General features: G+C 38.8%; 1 protein-coding gene across 1 annotated transcript; it reads right to left on the bottom strand.

Annotated features, from left to right (window-relative positions):
- Positions 1 to 2,948: 2,948 nt before the first annotated feature.
- LOC134003817 (muscarinic acetylcholine receptor M1-like) lies at positions 2,949 to 20,255 on the bottom strand. The gene is given in 7 exon segments (XM_062443170.1): positions 2,949 to 3,419; positions 3,596 to 4,349; positions 4,825 to 5,120; positions 7,960 to 8,132; positions 8,835 to 8,905; positions 19,239 to 19,450; positions 20,106 to 20,255. Coding segments are annotated over 7 exon segments (2,127 nt in total).
- Positions 20,256 to 25,117: the final 4,862 nt, after the last annotated feature.

Below are 25,117 nucleotides of genomic sequence, written 5' to 3'. Positions count from 1 at the left end.
AACAATGAAGCTGAAAATACCTAATTTCTCTTGTGGTGTCTACTGCATAACAGTTTATTTGTAAATCAGATTCAAAAGTATGGATTGATCTGTGGATGTATAAAACTTCAAATAACAACTGCAATATACCCAAGATGGATTAGTCTATCAAACACTGAAGGATGCTTTTTGCTGGATCCACAGTGGGAGTCCATCTGTTCATGGATCTGTGGAGAAAAAGCAACAGTCTCTTACTTAGACAGTCAAATCACTCACACGGAACTCAACTCACCCAGAATAAAACTTGTTTATAATAGCTGTGTCAAGGTTTACTCATAGTATAATCTTAGTTGACCACCATGACGTACGATAGATAATACCATGTCCCTTTTTGTACTACATAATACAGTGGATTAAACATTGTTGTGAATATGTCATACTTTAAAACACGATCATAAGAACATTTAGGATTAATAAAAATGCCATCATACAGACTGCTTCCTTTCCATTGGTAACTCACTAAATGCTTTAGCTCATTTTGTCCACAATCCACATCGCAAGTATATGGACTGTAATTTAAAAAGATGGAAGTGGATGCTATAAGGTTGATCTAAATGTGCACTGAACACGTGTCTTCACATTATTACAGTGGTCTTTAGTATTTCCACACACATAAGGATGTGGTCAGTGTCACACAGTGTTATGTGTTTCAGTTGATAATACACAGCTTGTGAGCAGCTTCATACAAACACTACAGTACTGAAAAAAATCAGTATGGATTGCCTGACTCAACTTATGTATCAACTGGAATCTAAAGTTGAATAACTATGTTTATTTTATTACTGGTTCACTTCATTCTAAGTGTCCAAACCACAGCCTGTGAGTAGAATATGAATAAAGTGAGAAAAGATCTTCAAGACAGATATATCTCAATTTGTACCTAATAAATTAGCAACTGAGTGTTTATCATAGCTGACATCCATTTATATCAAAGCAATATTTCAATAGACAATAATCTGGCTATCAGGTCTCTGATTAATTTTGTGTATCAAATATATTCATATATATATACACTACTGGTCAAAGGTTTTAGAACACCCCAATTTTTCCAGTTTTTTATTTAAATTCAAGCAGATCAAGTCCAATGAATAGCTTGAAATGGTACAAAGGTAAGTGGTGAACTGCCAGAAGTTTAAAAAACGATAAGGTTACCCAAAACTGAAAATTATACAAAAACACTTAAAAATGTAGGTCTTTCCTACAGAGAAATTGCGAAGAAAGTCAAGGTGTCAGTGAGTACAGTTTCACTCATAAACTGGGGGAAACTCTGACAGGAAGAGGTTTGGCAGACCCAAAGTCACAACAGAGTCAGAAGACAAGTTTCTGAGAGTCAACAGCTTGCGTGATAGGCGGCTCACAGGACAACAGCTTCAAGCACAGCTTCAGTGGTCGTAGTAAGCAAGTCTCAGTTTCTACTGTGAAGAGAAGACTTCCAGTTGCAGGTTTGACAGGTCGAGTTGCAGCAAGAAAGCCATTGCTAAGATGTCATAAGAAGAAGAGGCTTGCCTGGGCCATGAAACACCACCAATGGACTACTGAAGACTGGAAGAAGCTGTTATAGACTGATGAATCAAAATTTTAAATATTCTGTTGATCATTTTGTACACCGTCGAGTAGAAAGGACGGTTCCTCAGTGTGTGACATTAACTGTCAAACATGGAGTAGGAAGGATGGTTCCTCAGTGTGTGACATTAACTGTTAAACATGGAGTAGGAAGGATGGTTCCTCAGTGTGTGACATTAACTGTTAAACATGGAGGAGGAAGCATGATGGTCTGGGGCTGTTTTTCTGGATCCAGCGTCGGCTACCACAGCATTCTGCAGCACCATGCAGAACCCTCTGGTATGCACGTAGTTGGTCAGGGGTTCATCCTACAGCAAGATAATGACCCAAAACATAAGTCCAAGCTATGTCAGAACTACCTTAGGAAAAAAGACCAAGATGGTAAGCTTGGAAACATTTCTTCAATAAAAAACTGGAAAAATTGGGGTGTTCTAAAACTTTTGACCGGTAGTATATATATATGAAAAATAAAAGTATACCTGCTAGTTCAGAAACCATAATGACATTACAAAAATAGCAATGTGTTGTACTGCTTTTTTTTTTACACACACGTCACTGTGTCTCTGAAATGTTAACACAAACAAAAGCTGGGTTGCTTTTATTTTAACACATAATCTTAAAAGGCTCCTACATCTTTGACAAAGTTCACTTCCTAAAACACACAAAACTATCATTATTCTGCACTAATGTACACTATATCTAGCAGAAAATAAATATATACATTTCTGCTTAGATTTGCATCTGAAAAGTATAAGCCCTGCTAATGACTCCCCAAGGCTGCATTGTTGTTTACAACCCACATTACAAAATGTTAGAACAAATAACATTATTAAATCTTTCTGTTTGTTGATTCTCCTCCATAGTAGGCTAAAAATGTAAAGTCTGTCCTGAGAGTGGTGCTAGAATAAGGGCAACAAGGGGTACCAAAAAAACTGTACACATTGTTTTCATCATTGGAAAATTGAATTCCTCCTCTAGGGATTAATATCCACAATATTGCAAACATGGAAGTCCAGTAGGTACCTTCTGAGCTATGGTGACACTGGTCAAAATTGTGGCAGTGGCCTTTAGCTGAGAGGCTTCATCAAATTATTAGGAACTATCCTCTGGAACCAATTACTGATTTTCCACAAATTTGGCCTGTGGTTGTGAAATTATAATGGACTGGCTAACAGATCAGCCTGCTATCTTAGCTAAACTTCCTGTAAGGCGACAACAAGTTTGGGTTAGGAACAATTCAGTTCAGCATATTTTCCCTGAAAGATGTATGCTGCATTCCAACTCTGAGTATGGATAAGATAATGCATCCTGAAACGCAGATCCATCCAGAAATGTGCCACTGTACTTTACACCGGGTCTTTTTTCCGGAAAGCCACAGCCTTCCTCTGATGAAAATTAGGCTTGTTCTTCTTTTGATTCCACTGGCACATCAAAATATCCCTGAAAGTTGTTCTGAAGGTCTTGTTACATAAGGCGTAGCACATTGGGTTGACGGTGCTGTTAACATAACACAACCAGTAGCCCAGTGCCCATAGAGTTTCAGGGATACAGTCCTGACAGAAAGTGTTGACTAACACCATGATATTGTATGGTAACCAAGTTGTGATAAAGGCGAACAAGATGGCACTGAGTGTCCGTGCTGCTTTCTTCTCATTTGCCTTTTTTTCATTTTTGCGCTTGTTTATCTCTGTCTTGGCCTTAGAGGCAAAGCGTTTAGCCATTGCTGCATCTTTCATGGTGATGGCTGCAGACGACTGGTCGGCAGGTGATGAGGAGACACTGTTTTGACTTTTGTTGGATGACGATGGCTGTTTATCCTTGTTTTTCTTCACCTTTGTTTGTTTCTTGCCGTCTAGATAGATAGATAGATAGATAGATAGATAGATAGATAGATAGATAGATAGATAGATAGATAGATAGATAGATAGATAGATAGATAGATTAGACATGTTTTATTTGTATTATTCTTTATATGTAATACAAATGAGACCACTTAGTAGGTATATGTCCAACCTGTTGGAGGCCTTGATGGGTCCGCACCATGAGCTTCCTCCTCAGAACCTGTCTGGTCCGCAGAGACACAAGCGTCATTGTTATTCAAACTGTCACAGCTGCTCTGCTCTGCCTCGCCCACAGTAGTTGTTGTGGTATTGACCGACCTCTTGGATGCGTGGCGACCTGGTATCACTGAAGAAAACTGGAAGAAGAACACACCACATCCCCCTCTGTTTCCTGTTCCTCCTGGTGTGCTGGCATTGTCCTTGTTGTTCTCCAAAGACAGCTGATTTAGTTCAGAGCTGCTGCAGCTTTGGGAGCTAATTTGGCGCATCATGGCTGACGAATCCTTCTTACTATTAGTTGCACCTTCTCCACTACTTCTTCCACTGCCAGTCCCTTGATTCGGAGCCTGGGTCGGGCTCTTGTTGGACCCAGATCCCTTGAGACCCTGCATATCTTTTGCACGGTTCTCTGTCGTCTGATAGATCTTCCAAAACAGGAAGGCCATTATAGTCACTGGCAAGTAAAAGGCAGCAATAGCAGTGCAGAATGTAATAATTGGCTCAGACAAAAACTGGATGTAGCACTCATTTGGTTGGACTGTCCGTTCACCCACAATGTACTGCCAAAATAGGATGGCTGGAGCCCAGAGGATGAAAGAGACGGACCAGGCTAAACCAATCATGGTCATGGCCCTCTTTGTTGTACGCTTGGCCCTGTAGGTCAAAGGTCTTGTCACAGAGAAGTACCTGAGAAGACATAAAAAGAAAAATAAGCAATTGTACAATTCTAGCTGTGTCCTGCATTGCTGTCTTCCTTACTACTACAGTTAGGAGTCTTAAGAGTATCAGGATGATACCAAATAGGAATGTATGCTTTTTGTGAGTAAACTGACCCTTTAGAACACTATGTATGTGTCTACACTATCTATGACTTCAGTGTCATCTGACCATAAATAGGCAAAAGTGCATTGGAAAGTGTTAGGGAGCAGGTTTCTTAGCTAACATCAGTTAAAAAATAAAGAACAGGTAACTGGTAATTACAGGCCAATATATTGGCTAGTCTGTAATTTGCAGCAACATTTTAATGCTACGGCATTCCACAAAAAAAAGTTGTAGTTCATAACACTGAATTACAATACATAAGGTCAGGAACGTCATTTTGAAGGAATCCGTGAAAATTATCCCACTCAACCAAAAAATGTAATGACTCCTGTTCTGTTACCTGTCAAAGCTGATAACGAGCAGGTTCATAACTGAAGCGTTACTGGCTACGTAGTCTATTGCGAGCCATAAGTCACAGACCACTGGTCCCAGAGCCCACTGGTCCATGATGATGTAGGTGGTGTACAGGTTCATAGACAGTGTGCCAATGGTCAGATCAGCAAATGCCAAGCTAAGCAGGTAGTAGTTGTTCACCGTCTTCAGTGCCTTATTGACCTTGAATGACACCAACACCAGGATGTTTCCAATGACAGTCATAAGAGAAAGTGATCCAGTGAGGAAGACAATTATGATAACCTGAAGATGTAGAAAGAACAGAAAGAAACAAAGAGGCTGGTTAAATGCATTACTCATAGAGACTGCAGACGGGGGACAAATGAAAGGAAAAATCTGGTACAGGTTTGAATGGTTGACCCCTATAGTGAGGAGATCTGGTGGCTCTGTTATGCTGTGGGGATCATTTTGCATAGTTTGGGTCCACTTGACCCCTTAGATCAGTGGCTTCCAACCTTTTTCTTGAGGGACCCATATTTTCACTTTGGTGAGCCCCCCCCCCCCAGCAGCGGCATGGACGAATTAAATAATGAACCTAACCTCTTAATTTCTGCAGGATACCTGTGTAAAATTAAATAAACTTCAGAACAGATTATTTTGTTATTATTATTAGCACAATTTCTGTTTTATGATTTCCTTTTCCTTTTTATTTCACTGTCATATATATGTATATATATATATATATATGTGTGTGTGTGTGTGTGTTCTATGATGCTGAAAAGGATTGACACGATTATTTTCTCAGCTTACATGTTAATGAAATGCTTAGAGACATTAATTATGTGGCAAAACATATTTTGGATAAACTGCCTATTTTTAAATCCCATTTTAAATGTAGTTTATAAATACATTTTAGTTTACGACATTGCGTTTGGACTGAACACGGCTTTAAGAGGGAGAAATCCATCTGACAGCCTACTTAGTGAATTTAGGAGTAGCAGTTTTCTCAGTTACTGGCTCTTGTGTTTCAACAGCAGCTCTGAGATCAGTGGTCATTCTCATTTTTCTGTTTCCTATTATGATCTATTATTAATTTTGTTGTTGCACAAATCACACACTTTACCACAATAATTTTCATCATTTTGAGTCTGCCCATATTTTGCTCTTCTTGCACTTACAGCAACGTAACGAGTTCTGTCCACTGCTGTTTGTCTCTCTGCTGCGCTGCACACACAAGGAGGACTGCGAAGGCCTGCAGTCTCTTCTCCCTGACTCTTCACATTTCTCCATCAGCTCCCTGTTTACGTTGCTAGCTAATCTCTGTGTATACTGCAGGATGTTCACGTTACACACGCCCTTATCCTCGCGATATATTTAACACATTGAAACAGCCCATTATTACACCCTTAAAATCAAGAGGGATTCCCCCAGTGGCTCTTTGGCGCCCCCCTGAGGGGGTCGCGCCCCCCCGGTTGGGAATCACTGCCTTAGATCACTGTAAATCAATGCAAAGTTTTGAGTGATCCCCTTTATTCTAAACATTTCTATCCTGGCGGGAGTGTTGTCTTCCAGAATTGCAATGCCCCCATCCCTACAGTATGAGGGGTCACTGAAAGGTGTTATGAATATAAACATGATGTAAATCATATGCTACAGCCTTCACAGTCACCAGATCTCAACCCATTTGAACACCTCTGACAGACTTTGGACCAACATGTTAAATTAACTTGAAGGAATTTCTTTTGGAAGACTAGCGTTAATCCCTCCAGTAGAGTTGAGAGCCTGTAGAATCAATGCCAAGGCGCAGTGAAGCTGTTCTGGCAGCACATGGCCCAACACCTTATTAAGACACGTAATGTTGTTTTTTCCTTTAATTTGTCCCCCATTTATATATATAACTGTTTATGTCCTGAAATTTTTGAAAAGTGTGTACATTTTTAACCTTGACAACTTCAACACTGAGCTGGCCATAAAGTTCAAATTATCCACATGGTTTCTTTGAACCAACAATGGTGTTGAGCAGCAAATGCCATTGTTTTGAATGTTTGCAAAATTCTCAGATCATTAGCAAAATCAAATTGCTGGATATCTCCATGGTCAGTTTAGAAATATGTTATGTAGAGTACACTGACTTGGGGTAAACTACTGGAACACTTTCTAGGCACAAGAAAAGGCCTACAGACCTTTACTAAGTAATAAGAAAACCCCCCTATGGAGATTCTAGCATCCACAGTTGTTTGTATTTAATCTCTAAACATAATCACTGCTAATATACATTGTAATGTACGTTTTTATGCAGATGATACATTGTTACAGATGAGAACAGGTTCTCAACCTAACATTACACATCTACAGTATGTTTTTCAGCATTCTCTTATTAAACCCAAGCTCGTTTTAAAGGAGGATAAATAAATGCACAATTTAATCTGACTTTTGGAAGTACTAACAGAAAGAATCAGGTGCTTCATTTATTTAGACAAGTCTCATCAGTTTTCATGGATGCAAAGTTTATCTTGGAACATCAAGCGACCATTTCAAATAAGCCATAAATTCCCTGGCGCTTTTGAGCAACTAAGTGAAGAGTGCAGTTGAGTGTTTGTCTGGGGGTTAGAATTCCTTTCTACTGAAGCAGTGAAATTCACACAGGGAGGCCACAAAACTGTAGTACCTGTTCTGTCCTGGAGTCTCTTTACTCTTTGCTATGTTGTTATCAACCTGCCTGCACACACACATTTACACTAGATGGCAAAGGTGGCAAAAAACATGTTTCGAAACACAACAGTATATATAGTATCGTTGACTAATGTGTACAGTCATATGACCATGACTAGCAGTTAAAAATGTCAATAATAGATTATATATATATATATATTTATTATTGTTTATTGAAATTGCAGTGTGTAGAATTTAGTGGAATGTATATTTAATATAATAGCATATAATATTCATAAGTTTGTTTTAATTAGTGAATAATCACCTGAAAATAAAAACGGTTTTATTTTTGTTACCTCAGAATGAGTCTTTTATATCTACATAGGTGCAACCTGACCACTAGATGGCACTAAATCCTACACACTAGTCCTTTAACATCTTCAGTCCTATTCAATGTTATTGGTCAAATGGAATCACAGCTGATTGTTACCTGCCAGACTGTGTGTCCTCCCAATGGATCTAACTCCTCTGCTGGCAGCATTAATGTCCTGTTAACTGGTGATTCAGTTAAGTTTCTTCCTTGTGTTGAGACATGACTCACATTAAACTGCCTCCACCCACCAACACTGTCAGACAACGTGGCCACCTCAGGAAAAGAGCCACCTGAAGATGGGGAAATGTTTAAAAGAAACAATTCAAAGCACCACATGTAAATGCAATTATTTTTGTTGACATTTCTCCAATAAAGTAAATGAAAACACACTAAACCAATTCATTGTGTATAAATTACAAAAAGACCTCACAGTCTGTCTCTCTCAAAAACTCAAATTCTGTCAGATTTGGTCTGTAAAATTACTGATTACTGATGTGAATCAAAAAAGATTCCACAGGAGATCATTTATCACCAGATTTGAACATATATGCAGATATAACAATCTGAATTATATCAGCAACCTTTGGCTTCAATAATACATTTTATATTTTTAAAATATATAAATATATTTCATTTGATCTATCTCTGTTTTGTTTTGATTGTATGCTCCTTTTTTGCCTTTTATCTATGTTTGTTTCTTCCTATCCGGATTTTTCTTGCTACTAGCACAGTGCCCATTTAAAATGTGCCTTAATTATTATTTCTTGGTAACTACATATGTACATATCCACTGAAAAATGTACCAGACAGAAACTTCACGAGTGAGATTAAATCAAGTTTGAACTCCAGAAGCAGTTTATGTCCCTACCTGCAGTTTATGGCCCTCCATGCATCCTGCATTACTTATTTATTATGGAGACACAGAGTGCTCTAGACAGCACCTAAAATGGCAGGCTCAGCTATGATGGTGGGATCAGGCTGGTCTATCTTACCAGGAGAATTGGTGGTGAGGAAGTGGATAGGATCAGACCTGGAGGTCAAGTTCATGATGACCAATGGACGTCTGGAAGAAAAGAGAAGAGAATAGATTTGCAGATGCAAAATGAAGTGAAATGAACTTGACTTGTTTGTGGAGAAAAATATTGAATTCATCCAAATTTAAAGTTATCACTTTAATCAGTCGAGGCAGCTGTTTGAAGCACATGTTATCATCACTTGGCAGATTGTGTCAAATTAGAGCAAAAGGTACCAGAGGCACATATACATGTTACACATGGTGCACATGGTACACTCATTACTGGCCACTACAGGTTTTTGTTATTAGCACCAAGCTTCATCTGTTTTCATCATATGAAATATCTACAAACTTGGAGTTAGAGGAAGCGTATTTATGAAAAGAGTGTGTGCCAATGCCGACTCTTTGACTCCATAACACCTTCAAAAAAAACTTCTGAACTTTAATGGAGAAAAACTGAGACAAAACAAATACAGAGGCAGTTGTGGATTAAGGTGCTTATGGACCCTCAGACTACATTTTTTGTTGGCCCCCCTATCATATTATCATATTACTAAATAATAAGACAATAAGACAATGAGTAATTCACTGACATATTTAACACTAAACATGCTTGTAGGGATTACAGACCAAAACACACACTCATAGCCAAAAAATAGACATAAACTCACATACACATATATCCTGTAATATAAACATAGCAAAGCTTTTAAATTAGCATTCATGAGCTGCAGTTATATCACTGTTTTATACACCTGTAGTCTGACAACAGAAACAGGAAAAATATGTAAATGAGAATAACTAAATCATGAAATAGACCAGTGATCACAGAGAGCAGGAGCGGACTGAACTGAGGTTTGATAGAGTAACCAGCAGACTAGCTGAAAGTCTTTTCTACTGTAATAAATTGTTGGAAAAATACAGCCACATTTTAACAGTAATGTAACAGTTTTCCAAATTAAAAAAGAAGTTCTTGGTCTGATGCTTTTTTTGCAGCCAAAAACCAGAATGACCATTAACAGCAGCAAAATATGATGCAGTATTTTATTTTTTGCAGTGTGAATGGAGTGAGCCACATTCAATCATTGTTTATCCTCCAAATCCAACAAAAGGTCAAAAGGTCAAACATAGGTCAGTAACATCATACTGAAAAACTAAAATGATATTTTCTCTATTTTCTCTTCTTTTGATAAAAATGATTGAAGTGCAGGTGTTGTAATTTGTTTCAACTTTGCATGTGAGTAGGACCCATTTATCAGTAAATCCAGACTTCATAAAAGTGTTTTTCTTACTTAATACAATACAGTTAAGCACATAAGTCATTTATCTGCCTCTCTTAGATTTTAGACATGTAAAAATTCTTGGGTTTGTTTGTTTTGGGTGCAGACAATAAATCTGTTGTGATGAAATAACACATTCTGGGATTTTTTTTGTTGAGACAGCAACTGGACTGTTTATGTTATATAATACTAACAGTGACACACAGCCAGACACTAGACAAAAAACATATTTATCACAGATGTGTGTACAAGCCAGGAGACGGACCCGAATACAGACAAACAGACACACAAGGCGAGCAGGTAGGATTAACTATATTTACTTTGGGCAAAGATCAGGATCAACAGCTAGGCAGCCCAAACAGACAAACAAGTCCAAAGGGGCAAGGCAGGCAAGTCATATACAAACAGCAGGTTCAAACACACAGGTAGCAGGTAACCAACAGAACAGGGACAGTGAAACAAGTACAGATTCCAGGTAACAGGTAGGAATGGTTAATAGGATCAAGTATATAGAACTCAAAGGCACACAGCCGGACAAGTATATGGGTCAATGACGTATAAGGATTTAGAACAACTCAATTGTAGAATAATAAAAACAAGCATATCTAATGCAGTAGTTCAAACATTCAGAATGTTGTGTACCTGAAGATCCATATTATACATTTGAAATTAAGTGATTTTAGTGGGTTTTTCAAGATTAATTGGCACTGGCCTTAAAAAAAAGTCAAGTGGTGCGACCATGATTCATCTTGAAATAAATTAATTTACTTAACACGCTTCACATCTTTTTTTTTTTTACAAGTTTTCAGTAATATAAAGTGTTTGGAAACAAAGTATTTGCATTTTTTTTTTTTTTAATCTTTGTAAATGATGATCTTTTATTTAGAAAAGATATTTCAAGATGAATCATGGTCGCACCACATGACTTTTTTTTCAGGCCAGTGCCAATTAATCTTGAAAAACCCACTAAAATCACTTTCAAATTGTAATATTAATTGTCAGGTACACAACATTCTGAATGTTTGAACTACTGCATTAAATATGCTTGTTTTTATTATTTAAAATTGAGTTGTTGAAAATCCTTATACGTCATTGATCCATATATGTAGTACTGGTAATGAGCAGCAGTTGCAGGCAATTGGGGAGTGGCAACAGGTGAGCAGGTGGGTGTGAGAACCAGGCAGAAAAGCACGAGGTCTCCATCTGGAGGACAGATGGAGAATAGCAAACCCAACAGGAAGAGTGTGTGGGGGTGAAGGCAGGGACAGTGACAGAAAGGGCAAGGGAAACATAAACAGGACCTAGGCAGGGATCATGACAGTATTATAATATTACAGAAGGAGAGTTACTGTGCAGTCGGTCCTTTTTATATGTTTCAGTAACATTATTAAGTGTTTAAAACTAAATTATATTCAATTTACAATTAACTTTTTAATGTCAAAGTTACTACGCAAATGTTTTAAGCACTTTAGATGTTTAGATTCTTATTCATTACACAATACCATCAAGGAAGCGTCTCAACATCAACATCTCAACATCATGGAGTCAGTTTGTGATTACATGAAGAGACAGAAGCAGCTGACACACCAAAATCCACAGAAGAAGAAGAAGAACTGTGGCAACAATCGACTGGTACCTGAACATCCGTGTGCAGCAGTGTGAGGAGAACTGCTGCTGTTTTAAAGGCAAAGCTGCTCATAACAAACACTGATTTCATTTAGATGTCTTCTGTTTACTCAACTTTGAATCAAGTTAGCTGATAAATAAAAAAAGTATTTATAACATTATTTTTGAAAGCATCCCTACTTTGCTTTTAGGGCCTGATTTATTAAAGGTCTGCATGTGTAAAAGCCATAATGAATATGTAATATGAGACGTTTTAACCCCAGTGTGTAAAATACAGGGAGGAGAAAATGCAAATATGTTATTTAGTACACACATTGTGATTTACCAAACATGAAGGTATTATTTCTGACGCTAACTGCGTCTATAAATAATACCTTTGAAGGACAGGTATTAACCGGCTGTTACTATGGAAACGAGGAGACGGAGGCACAATGACAGAATACACACAGGACAGAGTTTTTCCACCTGTGTTAATATTTTTACAGTGTAATATTTGTGGTTTTACTAACAGCATTGACTTCGTCACTAATACTCTCCATATGTGGGTTTCTCTGGTAATATTAGTTTTTGTTATAACTCAATATATTAGTTAACCTCTTCCACTAGAACCTGATCACATTTCATTTTGTTCTTGCAGTTTTCTGCTCGTCCAAACTCTCCATAAAGACACGAAACCCTCATTTAAATACTGCTGTCTGCACCTGTTGCACCTGTTTTCATTTACTCAGTTATTCTTAGTAGATCACCTGCAAAACGCATACAAAGGAAACGCACAATCTATTGCACTGTGCACGCAATTTAGTACCCACTATTTGGGATCTTAGTAAATCAGGCCCTTAGTGTGCAAAACCTTTACACAGTACTGTATACATTAGGGTTGTGACGATACACTCAGCTCACGAGACGAGACGAGGTTTTAACTATATTTTTAAGAAAACTTCAATGAGGAAATACATGACTGTTCTTTTATTTAAAATTCACAAAATGGAAATTGAATTGAAATGTTTGAACTAATCATCTTGTAATGAATCACTTTGTTCTACTTTCTAAATATATAATGATCATATGCAGTATGCAGCACTGTAAAAGGTTTCCCCATATAAATATATTTTATAGATGGATCATTTTGGTATTTATGGAAATAACAACCATAAATACAAAAGTTAGATACAATCACAAATACTAAAAAGTAAAGAGTAAAAAAATAAATTAAATAAAGAATCCAATTATCACAAATTATATAAACATATTGCTAATAAAAAAACACAGAAATAAAAGTAAATTGCACAAATCCTGTATCACATAAATACACAAGTAGAACAACATATAAATTGTGTTATAATTTGGTAGTGTGACTCATTTGACTTTTTACATCATTAGGCTTCCATAGCTGCGCTAGATTCCCTGCTCCTCCTACTTTCAGGCTTTCAGTGTAGAGACTTGAGGTCAATTTATCACTGTTCCTCTCCTCATCTCATACTGCTGACTGAGATCTTCTCAGCAGGTAGAAGCTGTAACAAGGTTAATGATCCACACGTGACATTATAAAAAGAATGACGTGTGAATGATCGATAGAAAACCGATCGTCTTTTTTTTTTTTTTTTTGGTGCGACCCTTAATTATAGCTTCACGAGACAAAATTCACGTCGACGAGAAATATCGTCGTGTTTCGTCTCGCGAGATCTCATCAAACCCCTAGTATACATATATAAATGATATTGCAGATGACTGTTACAAGGAAAGACGGTGTGTAACTTGCGACAGATGAAAATCTAGAGCCTTTTGTCACATGGGGAGATGGTTGCTCAGCTGGCATCCTGGATGTTTTGCTACCACAATTCAACGTTTTTTTAAAAGGTTGTCAATGGACTCGATTTTTAAGGTGTTGCTGCCGTTATCGAATGTCTTAGTTGTCAACATAATGCACTTTATATCAGAGTACTGCAAATAAGCAGTGAGGGGTCAAACTCTTTCTCTGAGGGTGCTCTGAATTCCACATAGGTGACCAATCTTCTGGACATTAAAAACTGCAGACAACAAACAAAAGCAGCCGCCTCATTTCTTTTGTTGTAAAATATTAATACTTCCTACTTTTGCTTAAACTTTAAAATAATAGAACTCCAATGCTTTGTAGTGTGGCCTCCACCGATGGGGATCTTTTGTCCTTGTACGTGTTCTTCAATGATGACAGTGACCTAAACCTTAGAAGTGATAAACATCCCAGCAGAGTTCAATCCTCAGCTTCCATTGCATTGCTGATTCTGGCATAGATTAGCATAGCCTGTAAAGAATAGATGATATTACTAATACAGGCTGTACTAATTAAAGCCAGAACCATCATATCTCCTCGTCTTCAATCTGATGTATGATGTTGGGGAAGAGAAGTTTTATAGGTTTGAGAGATAGAGCTGAGGGGCTATACTCCTACACACATAACACATTTAAAAATACTTTAAAAAAAAATTAAAAAAAAGCTAAATATAAATAAATAAACATTTAAAACTTCCAATTTTACAATTTCATATAACACTCATAATTTCATCAACAAAATAAATTTAGAGAAAAATGGAAAATCAATGGGCAAATTCTTTTATAAAATTCCTAGAAAGACCAGAAAGGTGATAATTAAGAAAAACAACTACTGTGGGTTTACCAGCAAAATCTGCTACTGATATCAATTTGGTCCTTCATCTTACAAGTAAGGTATCTATTTAATCACTTAATCATCTGTGCCATGAACCCTGCAGGAGACATTTAATATTAAGCAGGTCTGCATATAAACTTGAAGTGTTATATGGGTGGGAAACATTATCATCAAATATAAATGAAACATTAAAAGAAATTTGGAGCACAAGTTCACTTTGTTTAAAATTAGAGGCACTGACTGATATGATGCTCCTGTCAAAGGCATCAGAGATCATATACACAGGCCTGGAGCTTTCACCATAAAGTATTAGCTTGATTAATCAAATTAGTCTTATTATATTATTATATTAATGTGACTTATTCTATGTGGTGAAGAAAAGGGGCTGACACTTTACAATACTTATCAAATAGCTGCAATTGTGTGTAACTTATCATAAAGTTCTCAAAAAGGAACATCTGTATGGAGAACACATTTCAGCCACAAAGCAATATACAAACAATCTTAATATCTGTCTTGAATCTCTGAGCTCAAATATCAAAGCACAAACCAGTTGACTTACTGTACAATCAATAAAGATTTAGGGCTTGTACTCTTTATCTCATAGTTTTGGACTTTAGCCTGTCTCTTCCTATTAGTTTAATTTAGTCTCAGACTGTGATGAAGTAGATCTAACATAACTGGCACTATCCCACGATCCCACAAAGTATTTAATCGTGCAATATTTCCACCCACTAAAAGTTTGGATTGAATGTTAAAAGAAAGCCCACAAAGCCACAAAACCCATATAACATTAACCCACCCTAACCCAAAAATGATTTGCCAAGTTCTGGTTTTGATCTAAATGCCTTTGAATTATAATCCGCAATTGTGCCTATTGGCTTCTTCGATACAAAAAAGTGAGACACCCCTGAGCTGTTCATCTAATATTGCCCATTTACCATTTATAGATAGATATTTTATATCCCCTCTTTTTGCTTTACAGACACATATTGTGCCTGGGATTCTGTTTTTACATCAATATAATGAATGTGTCTGCAAAGTTTGAGAGTATATTCAAAATGTTACCTACAAGCTTATTTAATTAGATTTTCCTGAAATGTGTTAGCATCATGAAATGATATGTTTTGCAGTATGTATTTGAAAACTATGGGTAAAGTTTTTTTTGTAATTTAGAAACTTATTTAAGGCAAAATAAGTAACTTTAAGAGGTTGCTGAATGTGATATTTTTTTCTAACTAGTTAATCCTGGGTTCTTTTAAAGAAATAGAAAGAAGAAAGAAAACAAAACCTAAAGGTTGAGTTAATAAAATGCACTTACCAGTCCACTCTGGTTCCCAGAATCCAGTATGATATCCTGCTGGGAAGCTCAGCTCTACTCATGCAGCATGCTGCTGTCTACTATGGCTCTGACTGCTCAGTTGGTGTGTGACTGGAGCCTCCAGCTCCGCCTTTGATAACTGTTTTGTTAACTTCTCACATCTGGGCTGTTACGTAACGGTAAGATGTTTTATGAGGGGGACCCTGGGGAATCAAGAGTTAGTAATACTTAGCTTGTCACAGTGCAGATATTCAAATAGACTTTCAATATATGAAATTAATCAGAATGAGTGTGTTTCAACATCTCTAATGGGTGAGAATTGTTTAACAGACAGTTAACCCCAGTTTTCACTGAATGCAGCTGTCTTTCAGCTCTGTGGAAAGCACTGAAAAAAAAATCTGTGACAACATCTTGTCAATGACAAAAAAATGCCAAAAAAAAAAAATGCTCAAGAGCAGCCTGCTTAAGACACTCTGCTTTTGAAATGCTTGCAGTGGATATTTGAAGTGTCAGCTGTGATGACACCTCATTGCAACCAGAACACAATGAAGCAGCATTACACAAGACAGATACAACTGATGCAAGAAATTATTTGAAAGAGTGATGAGAAAAAAAAAATTGAAACATTTCAAATTAGGGATCACTTTTAATTGAGCACAGGTTGCATCACATTGCCAACACTCATACAAAAAAAAACAACCTTGGGTATCACTGCTGTACCCCAAGGGGTCATGTGGCAGATGTAAAATATTGAATGGAAATCCATGATCACAGATGTGCAAACCTTGGGCATGGATATGCTACTAAAAGAAATGCTTACTATCTACTTTCATGAGGATGTTGAGTTTTATATACTGTTTACACTTTGGAAGATGTGTTTGCCACTGAATGCACTGGCAACTATCACTTTAGCAAAATATCTTTGAACACATTCAAACGTCACATCCACTACTTGGATACAATCACATCACATGTGACAACAAGCACTACACAAAATACATATAGTCTGGCAGGCTAGCCTCGGACAGGTGGCTAGCAGACAATAATGGCAGGCAATACAACAACAGAAACAAGTAGCATATGCAAGCAGTAAGACAAACAGGATAAGCAAAAAAGCAGCTGCAACAAATCAAGAATATGCACTAGACATCTGTACACAGCAGACTACCAAGAGTTAGGAAATAATAGTGGGTCAGGAAGCAGCTTCATGTACCACTGAGATAATAAGGTCATTGAAAGCAGATATATTTTTTCTAACTAGTTATATATATATATATATATAGGTAGATTATGTATCATATATCAAACACCTACATACCTACCAAATCAATATGCCATCCTGACTCTGCTTGTCACATGTATGACCGTACCAAACACTGAGCTTTGTAGAAATAACCTAACTTTGGCCTTTGCAGATCATTTTTCTCTAGAAAAATATTCCTCATCTATAAACCCTAACATCAGAGCCTGGATAGCTCAGACGGTAGAGCATCAGACTTTTAATCTGAGGGTCCAGGGTTCAAGTCCCTGTTCAGGCGCTTTGGGCCCAATTGTAGTCAGCCATTAATACCAAAGGTAAAGCTCTGCATTGGACTTGGTGTTTGCCTCAAGTGATCTCTGTCCAAACTCTGGAGAAAACAGCGTGACATAGACCTTGTTAAATTCAGTGCCAAATCCACACATGTACTCATAGATATTTAGACATGTATACAGAGTAGCACATTTTTTTTAGTACACACAAGTCATATATCAACCACCTACATACCTTCCAAAACAATCTGCCATCCTGACTCTGCTTGTCACATGTATGCCCCTACCAAACACTGAGCTTTGTAGAAATAACCTAACTTTGGCCTTTGCAGATTTTATTTTATTTTTTAGAATAGAATCCTCATCTATAAACCCTAACATCAGAGCCTGGATAGCTCAGACGGTAGAGCATCAGACTTTTAATCTGAGGGTCCAGGGTTCAAGTCCCTGTTCAGGCGCTTTGGGCCCAATTGTACTGGCCAATGCTGTTGGTTCTTCAATGCGGTACTGCTCACATTATGGGATTTTGGAAGTTAACCTTAAACCCAACAGTAGACCCATAGTGAAGCAATGGTTTCATATAGCACACTTGCTGGACTTTGTTGGATTTTACCTGCAAAGTCAGCATGAGAAAATTCTCAGTTAACCTGGTTGAAAACATTGTAAACAAACGACCATTGCTTGATAAATAGAGTGTTAGACTGAAGAACTAACAGCCCCTGGTTTGATCCCAGGTTTCAGGTACAGTGGGTCAACCACCAAAAGTAAAGCTCTGCATTGGAGTTGGTGTTTGCCTCAGGTGATCTCTGTCCATCTAGCTTCCCTATCAAAGAGAGAGGGAGAAGTTTCCAATTATCTATCATAGTTTCAAGATTCCCAATCAAATCCAGAAAATGTATCATAAATAGAAGCTTTGGGTTACGGGCAGTTTTAATCCCTAAATACACAAAGTGATCGGAGAAAGTTTGAAGGGTAAACTACCAAGAAAATCAGGGCCGAGACCATCGGACAGCGGCATGAGCAAACTTTCCCCCCAATTAATAGTAAACCCCGAAAGTTGTCCGAAGCTGTTTATCAAATCAAAAAGGGGAGGGAGGGATGACCTTGCGTCTTTTAGAGTCAAAATGATATCATCCGCGTACAAGCCAATGGTGCTGTCTAATGTGCTGCACCTTATACCAACAATTTGGGGGCTGGCTCTAGGTAGAGATGGCCAGAGGCTCAAGAGCCAAAGTGAAAAGCATAGAGGAGAGGCAGCAGCCCTGCCTGGTTCCACAGTGTAATGAGAACGAGGGAGACCTATCATGATAAGTCAAAACAGAGGATTTGGGACAAGCATAGAGCATTCTCACCAGAGCCATACATTTCTCGCCAAAGCCACATTTTTCAAGAATAGCAATATACCTCAACTCAATTTGGTCAAACGCCTGTTGAGCGTCCAAAGAGATTACTGCTGAGTAAGGTAGCTTCGTAGAGTACATTATATTCAATAAACGTTGGGTGTTAGAGAAGGGGAACCTATCCAGAATTAACCCTGTTTGGTCAGGGTGGATTAATGTGCCAATATGTTTGTTGAATCGATTTGTCAAAACTTTTGCAATAATATTTTGATCACTGTTTAGGATGCTTAAAGGACGATAGGACGTAACGTTGGTGTAATCGCTGTCTTTCTTCAAGAGGAGACAAATATGAGCATCATACAGAGAATTAGGAAAAATACCATCCTTCACAGAGCAATTTACCATCCCAAGTAGAAGAGGAGCAATTGTGTCTACATGGACCTTATAAAATTAGGAAAGGAACAAATGGCAATTTTAATTTCCTCCAGGCTGAAAACAGAATGCACACCTTTTAACTGTCTGGCAAGCAGTTTATCAGTTTTATCAGCCAACTCAAAATGCTTTTGTTTAAGTTTACAGATATGATGTCCAACTTTCTCTCCAAAAATATGGGTGTAATCATATTTTACTTTTATTTTACCTGGCATTGAGAGTGTCTTCAGAGTTTGAGTTTCTATAGACATCCTCTAACGCAGAGAGCTTAGCCTCAATGTCTGACAGATGCCTCATCCTGGCTCTCTTACTAGATGACTGGTACGAGATGATGTGACCTCTCATTAACGCTTTGAAAGACTCCCGAAGGGTTGAGTCTGAAACCGCGCCATTATCATTGAACAGCAGAAAATCTGAGATCTTGGATGAAACACAATCACAAAAAGATTTATCTGAATTTAGGGGTTAAATTTCCATTGATATTGACGTGTAAGAAGATTAAAATTAATTTTCATTGAAAGAGGGGCATGATCAGAAATTAGAATACCATGGTATGTTGGACTTGATGTGTTTGGTATTACATGAGAACCAACTAAAAAATAATAAATTCTGGAGAAACTACCATATACAGGAGAGAAAAAGGAATATTGCTTCTCTGAGGGGTGCTGAAGTCTCCAGATGTCGACTAAGTCCAGTGATTTCACAAGGTTATTAAGGACTGGAGGCTCTGGAAGAAGATCTGTCCAGTTGGGGGTCAAAATAGAAATTAAAGTCCCCACCAACAATTATATTGTAGTTGTGCTCGGCAACAAGGTTGAAGACCCAAAATTAGGGGCATAGACATTTAAGAGAGCTAAGGGGAAATAATTAATTTCACCAGTGACAAGGACAAATCTCCCGCCTAGGTCAGTAGTCACTTATATGAATGGAACAGTTTTGCGAACAAGTATACCAACCCCTCTTGCTTTGGAGGAGAATTGTGACACCCATATAGACGTCAGTAGTCTCTGTTCTGTTGGTGAAATGTGGGTTTCCTGTAGGTAAGGCAAGGTTTCCCTTGCCGCTGGGATGATACCTTGGACGTGTAGTCAGGGAATACAGAAACTCTCTTGCCATGGTAGTTCTGCGGTGCATGTTGACGATTGAGCCTTAGGATGTTAACCAAGTCGCGGCCGTTGTGGACCTTGGCAATGATGATACGTGTCCACTCATTAGCCTGGGGCATGGGTCACAGGCTGCGGTGGGCTCGGTCTATTTTTAAGGGTTTGCTGAAGTTGTCTCGGCCAAGCATCTCCGGGATCAGCCGTGAGACAAACTCTGTAGGATGACCATCCTCTTCTCCCTCTTTGATGCCCACTATTCTTATGTTGAGCCTGCGAGAGCAACCCTCTAAGTCACACACTTTAGCTCTGAGGAGCCCGTTAGCCGTGTGTAGCTCGTTACATGTTGCCTCCAACGCCGTAATACAGTTGTCCGCTGTCGTGAGAGCCTTGTCCATGTCGTCCATGCAACGTTGAGCTTCGTGGTGTTCTTTTTGCAAGGTGGACAGGCACGCTTCAATTAAGTCGAGGCGCCCCTCCATTGACTTCTTCAAATCATCCACGAGTTTAGAAACTGTGGCTAGCTCAACTCCCTGATTGGTGATGGCAGTTAACCCTTGTGTTGTGTTCCGGTCAAATCTGACCGATTTCAAAGTTTTATCTCTGAAAAATGTAGTTAATTTGATCAGACTGACCTAAGATTCCATGACTTTGTCTACAAAGAGGATTTAAACACACAAAATAAATTGTATTAATTTGCATACAATTTATTTGTGTTTTATTCAACTTTTGTACACTCTTGGTGTTCCCGGTCAAAAATGACCGGTCATTAGAAATGAATGGGGGAGACTACAATTAGTGTAAAAAACTGTGCTCAGGTCATAGGTTCACATCCTCATTTGTCAGATGTACACACACACACACACATTGGGCTCCCTGGCAACCACTACGGGAACCTTTGCCCGGTAGAGTCTCTCTCCTGCGGGAACAACACATGTTGGCAGTTCTCACAGACAGTTGCAACATTGTGTCAATAAAATTGAACTTTTCTCGTAGCTTTGGTAGCCTATATCAGTGGTTTTCAAAATGTGGGGGCCGCCAGGGGGCACTAGGGGGGCCTCAGGAAATCAGAGGAAAGATGACAAAAAAGTGCAAATATGAAAAAAAAAATTAAAATAATATATTTTTAAAAGAAATATAAAAGAAATATTCAAATTATTTTAAAATCATTATTATAAAATATAACTTATAATATAAAATTGTCATTCGTGACGTCATGAGGTGATTGTTGTTGACTGTTGACCCGGTGGTTTGCGCGCCATCAAGCTGCTTTGCTTCTCGAACTCGCATAGCTAGCACAAAATGGATAAGTTTTTGACAAGAAAGAGACCGAGGGAAGAGACCAACAGTGAAGAAACTGCTACAAAAAAACTTAACACCTCCTGGCCAACAAAAAACAGAAGGTATGAGGCAGCATACATCAAGTATGGCTTTACAGCCACACAGAAGAATGGGCGTGACTGTCCAAAATGTGTCCTCTGTCTGGAGACCCTCTCAAACGAGTGTTTAAAGCCATCAAAACTCCAGCGTCACCTGATGCAAAAACATCCGGCAGAGGCCAAAAAAACAGTCGACTTCTTCAGACGCAAAGAAGAGCATTTGGCCAGGCAATCCTCTGCATTTACACAGCAAGCTACTGTTCCTGAGCGGGCCATGAAGGCATCATTTTTAGCCTCATACCACATTGCTCGTGCGAAAAAACCTCATACAATTGGAGAGGATTTAATTCTACCAGCTACCAAAGACATTGTCCGAGAATTGCTTGGTGATGACGCTGCTAGGAAAATCGACGATGTCCCACTCTCTGATAACACCGTGAACCGACGGATCGGTGACATGGCCCAGGACGTATCTGCTCAGCTGTTGGAGCAGGTGAGAGCCAGCGAATACTTTGCACTTCAGCTGGATGAGAGCACAGATGTATCCAGTGAGGCCCAACTGCTTGTATACATACGATTTATTTCCCAGGAAAGATTTGTGGAGGAAATACTGTTTTGTAAAGCGCTTGAAAGGGGAACCACCGGGAAAGAAATATTTCAGGTTTTGGATGATTACATCGAGTCTAACGGATTGGACTGGACCCGCTGTGTGGGGGTGTGTTCCGACGGAGCCGCTGCAATGACCGGGAAGAGAAGTGGAGTGACCGCTTTCATTTAGCAGAAAGCCCCGCAAGTTGTGGCTACACACTGCATGCTCCACCGCGAGGCACTTGTCGCGAAAAGGATGGACGACAAGTTGAATCAGGTACTGCAGGATGTTGTACAAATAGTGAATTTTATTAAAGCCCGACCCATGAAACACAGGCTGTTTACCCTGCTTTGTAATGAGATGGGGGCCCGTTATGAGGGACTGCTCCTTCACTCAAACGTGCGCTGGCTGTCACGAGGCGCAGTGTTAACCCGTGTCTATGAGCTGCGGAGGGAGGTTGCTGAGTTCCTCTCAACAGAAGAGCATCAGCTGGCAGATCGGTTTAGCGATGCGACGTGGATCCGCAAACTTGCGTACATGTCAGACATTTTTCAGCATTTAAATGTACTGAATCAAGGCATGCAAGGACGTGACACGAATACACTGCAGGTGCAAGACAAAGTGCGTGCTTTCTCCAAAAAGATTGCGCTGTGGTCAGACAAGCTCCAGGAGGGAGTTACAGAAATGTTCCCACTTCTTCACCAGGAGCTGCTGTCGTGTGATGAGTTGGGCTCCATCTCTCCACTGATCCAGTCCCACCTGGATCACCTTAAAGGATATTTCAAAAACTATTTCCCTGATCTTGACAGCACACATCTAAACTGGGTTAGAAACCCCTTTGCCCCCGGTGTCGGTTCTAGTCTGGACATAAAGTCACAAGAGCAGCTGATTGAGATAGCAAACTCTGGGGATTTAAAACTGAACTTTGAGGCTCTCCCCCTGTCCACCTACTGGCTACACGTGAGAAAGGAATATCCCAGCTTGGCTGACAGAGCACTGAAATGTCTTCTCCCATTTGCAACAACCTACTTATGTGAGTCTGGCTTTTCAACTTTAAAGGTGCTCAAAACAAAACATAGAGCACGTCTCAATGTGGACAATGACATGCGTATGGCACTGACAGACATTAAGCCCAGGCTTGACAAACTGTGTAGGAGCCACCAAGCCCATCCCTCCCACTAGTGTAATTTCTGTATCACACACACACACACACACACACACTGAGAGAAGTTTGTTCTTGTTCTTGTTTGTTCTTGTTCTTGTTTATCAGCAGTTTGTTGAAAAGTTTATTATTTAGTGAAAATGAAATACAGCGTTGAAAAGATGTTAATATTGTTACGTTTAGCAAATGAAATAATTAGAAATGTGAGGGGTTGTGTTAAGGGAGGATTGTGTTTGATTGGTAAATCAATGTTTCTTGGTTTTTTTTTAATTCTTTGTGGTAAATGATAGTAGTTTGTATGTTTATATTTCATTGTAAAGAGACTCTTAAGCGGTTTTGATCTATTTATAAATAAGTGAGGAAGGGTTAGAGTCATATATGTTTTTTATTTGATTGTATTCCTTTTTTGTTATTACATCTTATTTTTTTGTTCTTGAAATCTAAAATTTAAATAATAATTGAATATTGAATAAAAATAAGGAAATCATTCTAAAAGTCTCTCCACATTTTGTCAGTGGGTTTGCCAAGGGGGTCCCCGGGCAGAGGCTAATGCTGTTTAGGGGGCCTTGGCATGGAAAAGTTTGGGAACCCCTGGCCTATATAATGCTTTTTTGAGGCTCACAGGTCATTGTGTGGCAGCACCATGGCAGATCGATATACCGTAAGTAAGGCTCTTGATTATATATTTGATCACCACGCTGGTGAGGAGAGAGACCAGGAAACTCACAGTGAGGATGGATTAGAAGAGGAAGTGTCAGAAGATGAAGACGACACAGAATCCAGACCAAGACATAACTGATGGGGAGGAAGAGGATGGCCATGCTGAGGCTAATGTCACATTCAAGTCAAAGAATGGGAACTTATCCTGGTCTTCATCCCCACCTGAGAATCAAGGTAGGCTTTCAGCTGCAAATGTCATCAGGATGACCCCAGGACTTACAAAATATGCCGTATTTGCCCTGATTGATTACATCAAATCCTGCTTTGAACTGTCCCTGACTGAGTCCATCTAAACCATGGTGGTAAACATGACCAACTTGGAGGGCAAACAGATTTACAAAGACAATTGGAAGGAGGTAACCCAGACAGACATGAAAGCATACATGGGTGTTTTGATTTTGGCTGGTGTGTACAGATCCAGAAACGAATCTACCAGCAATTTATGGGATGCAGAGTCTGGTCGGAAGAAGCAAGATCACTTGCTGCAAGAAATGTGACAAAAGGAAGAGGTGCAGTCTGTGTGTGCCAAGAGATGTGCAAACAAGCATAATGTGCCATAAATGCAATGCATATGCTTGCAAGGCACACTCAAAAAAGTCATCCAGGGCATGTGTTTGATTAGCAAACTAGAAATATGTTCACATTAAATGAATTAATCATGTTTATCTCCATTGAATGATTTGTTCTTGTTCGTTTAACATGAATCAATGAAAATTCAGATGAATTAGATTCATTCATTTCAATGCAATGAGAATGAGGTCCTTCAACTCAATGACTCTGATAGGGACAGCTATTGCGCATGAGCCACACCCACCGGATGAACTTGGAAAATTCGACCGCCAGCACATGCAAGAATTGTTTGCCATTCGTGATATTAGAGATAAGTAATCCAGATATACAGGAATGCATTTATTTAAACAGCCTGAGTGATACATTGTACACATTAAACATTTGTGAGACATATTTTAGTCGCTATATTTTAGTTCTCACAGTTAGGCTATTCTCTTTGCTATGGCTAACATAAGTTGTTTTTTTAAATTTAGACACTGGGTCAGGGCTCAAGTTTAATCCTATCCTGTCATTCTGTGGCCGAAAAACGAGCTGAGAAGGGGGTGCGCAAAATTGTCAACATGTTTT

This window comes from Scomber scombrus, chromosome 21 (assembly GCF_963691925.1).
Source record: "Scomber scombrus chromosome 21, fScoSco1.1, whole genome shotgun sequence".
In the NCBI taxonomy this organism is placed as follows: domain Eukaryota; kingdom Metazoa; phylum Chordata; class Actinopteri; order Scombriformes; family Scombridae; genus Scomber; species Scomber scombrus.
This window is presented reverse-complemented; position numbering and strand designations above follow the sequence as displayed.